At 49.7% G+C, this 13058-nt stretch overlaps 1 protein-coding gene across 2 annotated transcripts in view; it reads right to left on the bottom strand.

The window, feature by feature from the left end:
- Positions 1-12199, bottom strand: part of FAM161A (FAM161 centrosomal protein A) — a 325438-nt gene extending 313239 nt beyond the window's left edge. For both annotated transcript variants that reach the window (XM_069608223.1, XM_069608222.1), the window contains exon 1: positions 11898-12199. In XM_069608223.1, the coding sequence (XP_069464324.1) occupies positions 11898-12089 (192 nt within the window). In that variant the 5' untranslated portion in view covers positions 12090-12199. The remainder of the gene's footprint in view (positions 1-11897) is intronic.
- Positions 12200-13058: the final 859 nt, after the last annotated feature.

Below are 13058 nucleotides of genomic sequence, written 5' to 3'. Positions count from 1 at the left end.
AAACATCAGTCTAGCGAGGTAACACTGCTTACCATGCTTGCTTTTTTAAAGATGCTGTGTAATAAATGTCATGCCACAGTAAGCAATGGCTAGACTGATGCACGAAAATGACAGTCTATCCAGGGAATGGCACACATGAACTTGCCTTTGCCCAAAAATACCAGTAAAACATGCAAAGTCAATAAAGGATGAGGCGCAAATGCTCCAGTGATCCCCAGTCTCCCAGGACCTTACACATGCATGAATCCCCTTTCACCCACAGGCACTCACCCATACATCTCCTCTCGCACTTGCTCACACTGGATTCACCACACAGACACACACCGAACCCCACCCAGAACATTCAAACACACACTACCACATGTATGCTCATTCACCCACCAGTCACTCAATCATACACCTTTTCTTACCTCCACCAATTACATTTTCTACACAGGTGCTGCACACAGTCACCTACCCAGAACATTCAAAACACAAACTATCACATTCATATTCATTCACCCAACAGTCTCACAAACACATTCTCTTACATCCACTCATTGCATTCTCTACACAGGACCACACCCACCCAGAACATTCAAAAACACACATCACATCACTTCTCATTCACCCACCCTTCACATACATCTGACACGCACTTCACACATGCAAAACACACATCATATTACACACAAAAAAAGCCTTCTTACCTTTTTCTTGCAGCTTTGATCAGTCCTTCCAGGCCCCCTCAAATCCTCTGTGCTGCTCACAAACAGGAACCAGGAAGCTGTGAGCGCTTCCTGGTTCCTGTATGTGAGCTGCAAGGAAGTCGAGGGAGAAGTGGTTGGAGCTGAACGTGGCATGTGCCACATGTCACAGTCAGCTCCATCCCATACTGAGTGCTTCCCCGGCCTAGCCTTCACCCTGATGGGTGAGGACTGGGCTGGAGAGACACCAGACCCAATGAGGCGGGTCCCCTCGAGCTGCGGGAGGGCCTGCTACACCAGGAGCATCCGTTTGTTTTTTTGTCAAAGAACGTTTTCTGTTAAAGTTGGCGTTGCAAGGGAGTCCCAGGAGTTGCAATTGTGGCCCCCAGGGGGTGCAATTGCAACCCCTGGTGACCCCCAAATGATGTCCCTGGGAGGAATGCATGCCAGAAGCTTTCATTTCAGACCCACCTCTTCAAAGAGTCTCTGCTTCTCAACACCTAGACCATCACGTTGCCTCCATGCCACCCGACTCGCTAGACATCATATGACCTTCGCCTCCCCACCACCCTGTACAGCTGTAATCCTCCTCTGTGCCCCTCTGCATCCTACCGCTGACCGCTGCATATCTGTTCTGTTACCTCTGAAAGGAACTCAGCATCTGTACAGTTGTATACCTCTGTAAAGTGCTCCGCAGCTTCTCGAAGCTAGGTCCGCGCTCAAAAATAATAATAATTCTCCTTCATGCCCCATCTCTGCCTTCAAAATGCCTGAAATGAGGCCATTTTCAACAGGGTGGTGCATTAAATGGAGGTGTAAAAGAGAGGTGTAATGCTTTGACGCCATTTAACAATGTGCCAATTTTTGTGCCTTTCCAAGTCGTGGTAGGGAGAGTTTGCATATCCGCTTTGCCTTCCTCCTCTAGCTTGAAAGAGCATCCGGTTTTTTTATCCATGAAACTTTGCGACAAGCATAAAACCAAACGATTCCTATGGTATATGCCTCGCATTTACACATGGTAATTAGGGGGATTCCATTAATTTGCAGGCAGCCTTTTATTTTCAAAAAGAAAAGAGAGTGGAGTAAAGGCGATTTCGCCTTCATTTACAGGCCGATTCATGGAATTAATGTGCGCCGAAAATTTCGGCGTAAGCGGTCGAAAACGTGCGATTCGCAGTGAAAGAGCGAAAATCGCAGTGCAAGTGCGATTATCGCACAGAAAACAGCGCACATCTATTCATGGAAGTCCGTGCACGCGCAAAATGTGGGATGTGCGCAGAAAAAGTGCGCGGCGCACAGGTCATCGAACGCCGTGCGATAAGGCCACAGCGAATTCGCATATAGCGCGGCGCACATAACAAAAGTAGGCGTAACACGGGCCGTTACACGCAGAATGGGGAACAACTCGTGAAAATGTGGGCGTCACGGGCGAAGTACAGGAGGCAAGTGCGCGGAACGCCCACACGCTCGCCTACAAGACGTATTCATGGAATGGAATAGGGAAAAACAGCGCACGGCCAAAGACGCACACAGGCCCATACATGTCCGCCACACGAAAGCAGGCGGTAGCGTCCCTGCGCAGGCAAAAAATGTGCGCCAAAGTTCTACACGCGCGAGAAGTTCCACACGCGATCGGGCCTGGGGGAGCGTGTGCGTGTATTTCAGAGGTGCGTGAGAAGTTCCACATGCGATCGGGCCTGGGGGAGCGTGTGCGTGTATTTCAGAGGTGCGCGAGAAGTTTCACACGCGATTGGCCTGGGCGCGTGTATTTCAGGGGTGCGCGAGAAGTTCCACACGCGATTGGCTTGGGCGTGTGTATTTCAGAGGTGCGCGCGAAGTTTCACACGCGATTGGCCCGTGCGCGTGTATTTCAGGGGTGCGCGAGAAGTTCCACACGCGATTGGCCTGGGCGCGTGTATTTCAGGGGTGCGCGAGAAGTTCCACACGCGATCGGGCCTGGGGGAGCGTGTGCGTGTATTTCAGAGGTGCGCGAGAAGCTCCACACGCGATCGGGCCTGGGGGAGCGTGTGCGTGTATTTCAGAGCAGCGCGAGAAGTTCCACACGCGATCGGGCCTGGGGGAGCGTGTGCGTGTATTTCAGGGGTGCGCGAGACGTTCCACACGCGATCGGGCCTGGGGGAGCGTGTGCGTGTATTTCAGAGGTGCGCGAGAAGTTTCACACGCGATTGACCTGTGCACAAGTATTTCAGGGGTGCGCGAGAAGTTTCACACGCGATCGGGCCTGGGGGAGCGTGTGCGTGTATTTCAGAGGTGCGCGAGAAGTTCTACACGCGATCGGGCCTGGGGGAGCGTGTGCGTGTATTTCAGGGGTGCGCGAGACGTTCCACACGTGATCGGGCCTGGGGGAGCGTGTGCGTGTATTTCAGAGGTGCGCGAGAAGTTTCACACGCGATTGGCCTGTGCACGTGTATTTCAGGGGTGCGCGAGAAGTTTCACACGCGATCGGGCCTGGGGGAGCGGGGTACGTGTATTTCAGGGGCTCGCGGGTGTTTTTACGCGTGATCGGGCCTGGGGGAGCGGGGTACGTGTATTTCAGGAGCTCGTGGGTGGTTTTACACGCGATCGGGCCTGGGGGAGCGGGGTATGTGTATTTCAGGGGCTCGCGGGTGGTTTTGCACGCGCTCGGGCCTGGGGGAGCAGGGTACCACTCACCGTCTGCCTTGCGTGTAGAGGAACGCGTAGCCAACACTCACCCGCTGTGAAGTAATAACGTGTGAACCCCAACGCCTGCAAAACACACGCACCGCACCCCACGAAAAGCAACGCCCGTGCGCGATACGTCACAGACGCGCATACGCGCTATGGGCCTTTGGTCCAATGGAATCGCATATGCGTGCTGACGCACTTACGCGCTAAGGGCCTTTCCTCAATTTACACGCTGATGTGCAGAATTTTCACGTGCCAAATCACTCCGTATCAAGCTGGCCACGGGTAAGCACACGGAAGACCACGCTCCTGCCCAAAAGGCTGAATTACTGCCCCCCAGATCCCCAAGCAGCCTCCCACGAGCCATCTGCTGCTGCCTGCCTGCCTGCTGCCACCGTGCCCAGCCATTTGGTGCCTGCACATCAGCCATCTGCAGGGGTCCAGTTGCTGTGTCCACCCCCGCTGGAACAGAACACTCCCGACTCGGATACCATCGCTCCACAGCCCAGCCCCAGGACCCAGTTGCCCACCCACGCCTGCCTCGGGGGTCGCCATGTCGGGGCAAACACCATCCGAGACCACTGGCGACCCCCAGCCAGAGGGGCAGAGGGCCACCAGCTTCAGTCAGAAGGAAGTTGGTGTCCTGGTGGAGCTTGTCCTGGGTCATTATGATGCCCTCTTTGGATCACCACACGCCGACAAGGAAGGACGGGACAGGATCTGGGACGACTTTGTGGTTGCCATCAACGCGGAGGGGGTGGCAACCCGCAACATCAATCAAGTCAAGAAGCGCTGGGAGGACTTCAGGTCCAGGACCCTCATAAAGGCCCGGCGCCGCGTGGAGGGGGGCCGGGGCAGCATGAGTACCATCCAGCTGAGGGTCCTGGAACGCGTACGCCCAGCGCTCCATGCCCAGATCCTTGAGAGGCAGACCCGTCTGGAGTCGAGCGGTAAGTGGCCAAGCATCGCTGTGTGAGACAGGGCATGTTGCAGTGTGCTGGTTGTCTGATACTTGCCTGTATGTGTGACATAGGCCATGTACACGTGTGTGTGTGCAGGGACATCATGGTCATGCATGTGAGACCAGTAATGTGTGAAGCACACGGTTGGTGTATGTGTTTAAATGCAACATGGGGAGCCCTATGCGGAATGGACACATGAGAGCATGCCAGTGTCTGTTCCTGGACATGGGTGGGGGTGAGGGATGGGTGCTGATGCCATGTACATGTATGGTGTCCATGTCTGTGCTTCTGACCTGCGTGTCTGTGACTTGTGAATGCCATGGATGCATGACACATGTCTGTGACAATGTTAAGAATCACTGATGCAGCCAAGTTATCCTTGCATCCACTGTGTCTGGGGTGTACGAGTCCAGATGGATGAAAGTACGTTGAAGTGTGTGCATGTGATAGGCATGACCCATGATGCATGTGAGTCCAAAAACAACATTGTATGCTTCAAGAGTCCCTTGGACATGTTTGCTTATGTCCATAGCATGCGCTATGCCTGTTACTGCATGTGTTTTGCCTGCACTGACCAATGTGTTGTGGAGGGACATGATGGAAGTTATCTTTGACAGTGCCACTCATCTGCTATTGCTTCCTGTCTAGGGGACCATTGTACAGTACCCTGATGCTTGTGTTCTATGTCTCCCTCTACAAAGCGCAAAGTGAAGAAGAGGGCGGAGACGGCGCTGTGGAGCTAAGCGGCGGGGATGCCCCCACGGCTGCAGCGGAAGGGGTGGGTGAGCCCCCACAGGGGCTTGCAACGGCGGAAGACGGTGTGGAGCCATCCAGGTTGGTGGTTTCCACAGAGGAGGAGGAGGCCGCTACTGAGCCGCACATGGGGCCTGGTGGGGGCATCCCTGCTGGTGCAAGTGGTGCAGTCCAGGGGCAGGGACAGGAGGCAGCACAGGTCGACGTGGAGGTGCCTGTGCATGTCACTGTCCCTGACACTGTGACTGCACCACCATGCACCAGCAGGGATGCCCCATCCCAGGCCCGTCCGCAGGTAGGGGGGATGTCCATGTCATCTGACTCCCCTCCACCTGCGGACGAGGGGACCCCTGGCCGTATGGAGAAGGTCCTGATTGGTGTCGCGTTGCGCACCGCTGTCATTCGTGATGAGGTGCGTGCTTCCCGGGGGGAGCACGCACGTCATCACGAAGAGCACCGTGGCAACGTGGCCCAGTTGGGAGCGGTCATGGTCGGGGGTCTCGTACATGTGTCGGGCACTCTGGCGACCCTCTCCTCCTCTGTGGAGGCTATGCGCCAGTCGTACTCCATGCCGTCTTCCGGCCCAGATGCCACCAGGGCCCCCTGTGGACCTGCCCCGACCAATGCAGCCACCTCGGTGGGGATCCCATCACTGCCACAGTCGGGAGTCGGAGGTCCAGCAGGGGTGGACACACCAGCAACTGTACCCCAGCAGATGGAGGATGTGACGGCATCATCGGGCAGGGCACGGGCACGATGGCGTCGGTGGATTCCATCAGCCTGGATGCCGTCGTGCTGGCACAGGCAGTTGCGTCGGAGGCAGCGGCAGGCTCGACGTGGGAGGCATCATGGCTCAGGGCCATCAACATCAGGGGTGCAGGCATCGGCCAGAGGGCAGGAGAACCCTGGAATGGGAGTGGCTTCTGTGTGGGAGCGGTTGGGCCAGCAGATAGGTGCGGAGCGGCAGCTTGCAGAGGAGGAACGGCTCACAATGGTCAGGGCGGAGAACTCCATGCGGAGGGCGCTGAGGCGGGCTGAGTGCCTCGAGGGTCTTCGCAGGGAGTTGGAGCTGGACACTGCATTATCCCTGCGGGACCTCGGGGCCAGGGAACATGCCCGCCTCCAAGCCATTGAACAGGAGTTTGATGATGCCCTGGCCCATGACAACAACCAGTGAGCCGTCGGACTAGCCCACTGCCCTTGTAAATAGTTATGTAGTTAGTGTTAGGTTTCCTTTGCTTTTTTATTTATTTTGGACCTTTTGGACAATGGGCCACATTTTTGTATATAGTTTTTTTTTTATTAGGTAGTGTTGTTAGATAGGTTTCATTTCTTTTGTTGGGATCATGGACCCTGGCTTGTTCATCTGTACATAGTTCACTGTTGGATTTTCTTTTTATTTTACAATTTACCCATGGAGCAATGGCTTTCGATTATTATTTTCCATAGGATTTTCTTTTGTGGACTGTGACTTTGGACACCATTCCTTTGGATTATGATTTTTGGTTTTGCATTTTTTCACGGACATGCTTCTTTTTAATTTTTTTTACATTCCCATTTCTGTTTGTTTATTTTTGATTCAATTTATGTTTCCTTTAATACATATTTCTTGATCAAACTTCAATGTGTAGTATCATCTCATTGGTTTCATGCATATCATGATATGGGTTTTGAGATTCACTGACACCCATTGGGTGTATGTGAGGGACATGTGTTCGTTTCCAAACTTGCAATTGGTGTTCTATCATGTTATTGCCATTTCTAAGTGGGTGGATGCAATACTCAGGTGGGTGTTTTGCATTTGGAGGCTGAACATAGGGACCATGGATCTAGATTGTGATGACATGTTGGCTTGGGAACATGAGTTGGGGCCTGCTGGCAGGTGCCCCACAGTGCTGGGGGGTGGGGGTGATGGGAGACATGAGTTGGACATGAGTGGGGGCCTGCTGGCAGGTGCCCCACAGTGCTGAGGGGTGGGGGTGCAGGGGAACATGAGTTGGGGCCTGGTGGAGGGTGCACCACAGTGCTGGGGGGTGGGGGTGATGGGAGACATGAGTTGGACATGGGTTGGGGCCTGGTGGAGGGTGCCCCACAGTGCTGGGGGGTGGGGGTGCAGGGGGACGAGTGGGGGTGCAGGCTAGTCCCCCATGGTGTGGGCTGCCTGCAGGGGCCGTGGAGGTTGTGGAGCGAACACCTGGGAGGACCCACACGGCCAATTCACGTGTAGTACTCCAGCGCACCCCCTGGAATACACGTACCCTGCTCATATTGCGTGAGAAACTTCCTGCACACCCCCGAAATACACGTAGCCAGGACATTCGCGTGTGGAACTTCTCGCGCACCCCTGAAATACCCGCACGCAGCCCATTCGCGTGTGAAACTTCCCGCGCACCCCTGAAATACACGCGCCCAGCACGATCACGTGTAGAACTTCTCGCGCACCCCTGAAATACACGCATTCAGGCCATTCGCGTGTAAAACTTCTCGCGCACCCCTGGAATACACGCACACGCTCCCCCAGGCCCGATCGCGTGTGAGACTTCTCGCGCACCCCTGAAATACACGCACAAGCTCCCCCAGGCCAGATCGCGTGTTCCCGAAACCCGTAATACACGTTCCCCGCTTTGCGTTTGCTGTTTGCCAGTCCGGTAAACTGGTACAGGGTTGGCGCAGCCCTTTGCGATGGTTTTGCGATCTTGATGGCTTTTCCTTGCGCGAGGGCGTTCTTGGGGGCGTAACTGGCGCTGCTGCAGGGTCGCTGCGCCACTCTGCGCCACGTCTGCTTTTGGAGGCGAGAATCCATGAATACGCTGTGCGTGGAAACTGATTTTATCGCACACGGCTGGCGCAGACATTCGCACGGGCACGCTGTGCGCCAGCCGCGTGCGACACTTTTGTGCGAATTTCCATGAATTACCCTGTACGTCTTCACGTTTACACTGCTCTTTGTGAGTGACGACTATTTTATCCCGGGGACGCAACAGCACGTAAGGGCAAATAACGTCGGTTGCCTGCATGCGATTTGCCTTTTTTTTTTAGAAAATGAACCCCAAAATGTCCCAGAGTGGTAAACCAAGGCATAAAGGTATTATGCCTTTGTTAACCGATTCACTGGCGACAATACGACATCCGCTGTTTTTTGCACAAGTAGTGGCAGAATTGCACAAATTCACACATTAAGTTGGACCATGATTACATGATTAGGTAGATAATTATTAATACATGTTCACAATAATAACTGATTCACATAGATCACCCAAGTTTCAAAGCGTTTAAAGAAACGTGAACTATTATTCAAATAAATGATGATTCTTGCCCTGGCTAACATGTGGCATGCACGCTACAAAAAGATATTTGCAGTTGATACATTAACAAACCGAGCTACCGTGAAATGCTTCAGACTAGATCCAGTCTATTGTGAAAAAAATTAAATGGCACGCGGTATACAAATCTTTCTCAGATTGTTGAAACTATTCCAATTCTAACTAGACTCGAATTTATCTTCAACTGCACTACTTTCTTGTAAAAATGTCTAATGTAATTGACTCTCGTAAGAAAAAAATATATAAAGAAAAAAAGGGCACTTTTTGAGTTCACTAAATACTCAGATTTTACAGACGCTGATATCGGAAGACACCATCACATCACACAATGTTAAGTCTATTGGACAAGGAATATCTGGAAAGTAAATATTATTCCAGTAAAGAAACCACTCTCAAAAGAAAACATTATTCCGGCCATACCAAACGACAACCTGATAGATCCTTTTCTATCAAGCAGACTTAAAGCAGCCTTGCACTGAAAATACCACAAGACATAGAAAACAGGGAAATAAAAAGGTAAACATTCTATTAACAGAAGAGCAAAAAACGCAAAAAATGAGTGTAAACGATTAGACTTGTGTCAAAGAAACGAGATCAGTGGTAAATTAGTACGTATGAATCACAAAGGCTTTGTGCAGGTCCTATATAAAGCTGACCTAGAACCCCACAGAAAAACTTCACAGGATATTGTGACGAAGTTATACAGAGGTCAGAAAGAGGAAAAAGAGGTTGCAGGGAACCCACCAGCAACTCGAATTCACCTCAGAGGTAATACATGGCGGATGTGCCGGTCTGGGGCCTTGAACTGGCTGGGCCCAAACCTAAACAACCGTAAATGAATAAGGCAGAATGAGGTATCCAGTAGCCATAGACTGGATCTGATTGAAATCACAGGCCCACCAATGACACTGAGGAATACTTGCTCAAAGAAGGGAAGAGTGAGACATGAAGTCGAAGCCAGGCCACCAAAGAGCCAAAGACACGATTTGGTGGGGCTGGCAAGTCCAACAACGGCAACAACATTTTCCTGGCGGCCCAGAGCCAGCAACCACAAACCTGGAGGATCCCTTGTCTACTTCCGACCAGAGGGGTCTCAGAATATTGAGCTCCAGTGTGGAGGACCCATAAGGGGAGCAAAGCTTGTGCAAGGCACCTACGAGACCAAGCCTCCGGATTAGAGTGCCACCAGAGATTGCCCTTGGCAGGGGGCTATAATTAGTACCGCCTGACAAGTTATCTAGGAAAGACGGGAACAAATAGACTGTCAATGACAAAAACAATCTAGGGTCTAGGAAGACCTGCCTTTGACCAGAGACCTGTAGAACATACAAGGGTCACTAATACATTTAAGGAATAGTAGAAACAACACAATGGTATGTTATGTTGCTTGGTTTTTAGAGGCCTGTACAGAGGAGTGCAGATGTTGGTAGCAGCAATAATGAAGGAATTCTTGCATATCTGTGATGATTTGCTAGCAGTTATTGTGACATGGTTGTCTCCCGGTTTTAATGAACCATGGTTGTTAATAAATGTTTATATCCCAATATGTAAATGTAGATCCTGTAAATTGAGAAGGAGACTTGTGGAACTGTTAAATATATAGTGGTAACAGACAGGATCACCTAATGGTTTTGTCATGGGGGATTTCAATGGAGTCTGTCCTGGTACTGTAGAGTCCCCTTGTGAATTATGGAGGTGCATTCCATCAGAAAAAAAACCGAACAAGTCTGGAAGCGAATGGGTAGAATTCTGGGTCATATGGGATTTTATAATGCTTAACGGAAGGGGTGAACACGTATACCTTGAGAAATAGACAACAGATCTACTGTGGATATATGTTTTATTCCTTGGGGGATATTTTATGGAGTGCTGCATTATTTTATAAGAAATACGTTTAAGAGAAAAACGTAGAAAATACATAGGTAAAATATATAGTCAAAAATAGGCCAACCTGAGTGGAGAAAACTATTCAGGCGTTAATGCATCATTCAAAGACTAATGGTTGTTGATTGAAGAGGGTCGATATGGAGAATGTTAGAGTGTGGTCAGGTTTATTTAATGCTACTGCTACAAATCTACAATTATTGTCAATGAAACACATTCTAGGCTATGGACCACGTGATTCTAATAGTCAAGAAAGAATACAGATGCTTTGACAGGGGTGTAAATGCTCTCCCTTAATGAGGAATTATTTTGGGAAGAAATTAAACAAGTGAAGCGTAGAATAGAACAAGAATATAAGAATTGGGGGATTTTCATATAAATATGTTAAAAGGATCACATAGATGAAGTCAGGTGGTAAAGAGATATGAGACTTCTGAGATATATTTTTCGGAGTGTCTGGCAATAGTGAACATTATCCCAAAACATGTTTGTTTGGGTAACCTATTTTGATGAAATGTACCATTTAAAAGAAAGAGAATAATACTCTGTCAAAACGTGAGGGGTCAGTGGGAGAGGATAAACATGTGTAGGGAAATAAGCATTAATAGAAAACTAAAAACATCCAGGCCCAGTGCCAGGATGGCCTATCAAAAGTAGTTTTAAGGGCAAATTCAGAACTTTGGGTTGCTGTTTTGAGTGCCCTTTTTAATAGATTCTTCATATGGGAGTACTCCCTAATTTAAGGAAAGGACAAAGGTTCAGGTTATAACAGAGTGTAAGAAGAAGCAGTAATTGGATCTAAATGTTGTAGGCCCATGGCCCTCCTTGACTCCACTGAAAGTGTTGTTGCTGCTGTATTACTGGAAATAACTTCCAAGTGGGCTTCAGGAGGGGGAGGGGGACACAAAAGAATGTGTATTCACATAAAAGAAACTAAGACAACAAGTCTTCAAATGCCAGGCCCCACCCCTCTCTGTGGCTTTTTTGGACTTCTCACCAGCCTATTACACGGTTATTAGAAATAGACTTTGGAAAAACGTACCCCCAAGGGTTTTTGAGGTTTGTATGCACTTGAAAAAGCATACAGAGTTAAGTATATGGATAGATAAGGAGGGGGATGTTGTCCTCACCTATACGAATGATGAAAGGGTTAAAACAGGGTTGCATTCTGGCCCCGTGCCTTTTTAACCTCTACTTAACCGACCTAGCAGGGTTGTTTGAGAATACAATGATTTTTATACCTAGACTGGGTAAGGCAAACGTTAGCAGGATAGCATATGATGATGCTCTTTTTATCTTTGACCACACTCCAATAGGATTACAACTTAGTTTGAAAGCAATTGAGACTTATTCGAGGGACAAAATATACTGAGTTTCTACCTTACATTCTTCTTTAAAAATGTCTAAATCTGCTGGAAAGCCTCCATAAGAACAACACGCATTACTATGCCACAAACTGCAATCACTACATATTATGTTCTGGAGATTACACATCTCACGGGTGGAACCGTGTGTCTCCTAGACACAAGTGGCCGTTATTTAAAGGCGCACACCAGCCAATCAATCTCAGGATAAGGGGAGATCCGGTGAGTGAGGTCCCGCCCTCTTCCGCTCGCACATACCTCCCAGTCCCGGCCTCCCAGGCGGCTGCTGCTGCAACCCTCATTTTCTGAGATGTCTTCGGTATCCCGTGCCGAGAAGTTCTGCATTTCCTGCTGTCTCTCGTACAGGGTGACGGGGACACGAGTGTGCGGATTCACCGGGGTGCTGAGGCAGGACGCGGCTAACACCGAGGCGCGGTGCGACTGGTCCATTTTAACGCCACGGTCTCAGCCTAACTTGACAGGAAAGCTTGGAAGAGCTGCCCTCTCGGCGAAGCAACGGCCCTATCCTGAGCTCAGCTGTTCAACACAAGCGGCTGTAACCTGGGACACCAGCCGGCCTATTCCGGGACCGCCCACCCCAGCCAGTCCCGCCCATTCACTGGAACCGTTGACAAAGAGCTGGATCTGAAACAGAGGGTGTTGCGGCTCCACGCTACTTAATACCCATGCGTATACATGCCAATGTTTGACCAGGGGCACGTGGGTCAGCTGTGTGGTTAAGTCACAGGATTATCATCGCGGATATTTGCCTGCTTCCTGGGAATTACATTGCAAAAAGTCTGATCACAGCCAGGGCCATTAGTAAAATGCATTACATTCGTTTACAGTACATTTCAAGATTAAACATTGCAGTAGTAAAATATGCTGAACAATTAAGTATGCACAAATTAGATTACATTATCATTTAGATATATATATTTAGAAAATTCATTTTGAGCCAAATTACACATGCCACACTTCACCTCCAGTTCAGAGCCACACCCGCAATGCATTGTGGGTATGCAAATTAGCTCAAATGGAAGCCTTTTGCTCCAGAAAATGTCCTTTGATTTACAGGGCAGTAGCTACTTTATACATACCTTAATCAAGTCAAGACAGGCATTTCTCAGGACTACAGAAAACTACATACCAGGTTTCACCCTTATTAGGAATCATCAGCATAGTATAGTCTGATATTCTTGTAGTTGAGACATGTGTAGTGATCTCTAAATGAAAAGTTGCACACATGGAGGTTTGAAGTGCCTTATTGATGGGTGGTTACAGTTGCTTGATTGGCACAGAAGCCCTGCAACTGTGTCGACTTTCTCACACAGTATTGAGTGTTGACACTGTTAAAATAGCTGTTTCGTTCAGCCAATTAAATTACTTATTGCTCCCAATAGATGAAATGCGACCCAC

This window comes from Ambystoma mexicanum, chromosome 4q, assembly GCF_040938575.1.
Source record: "Ambystoma mexicanum isolate Mex_15411 chromosome 4q, UKY_AmexF1_1, whole genome shotgun sequence".
Taxonomy (NCBI): Eukaryota; Metazoa; Chordata; class Amphibia; order Caudata; family Ambystomatidae; genus Ambystoma; species Ambystoma mexicanum.
The sequence above is the reverse complement of the archived record's forward strand: the minus strand, read 5'-3'. Positions and strand labels throughout refer to the sequence as shown.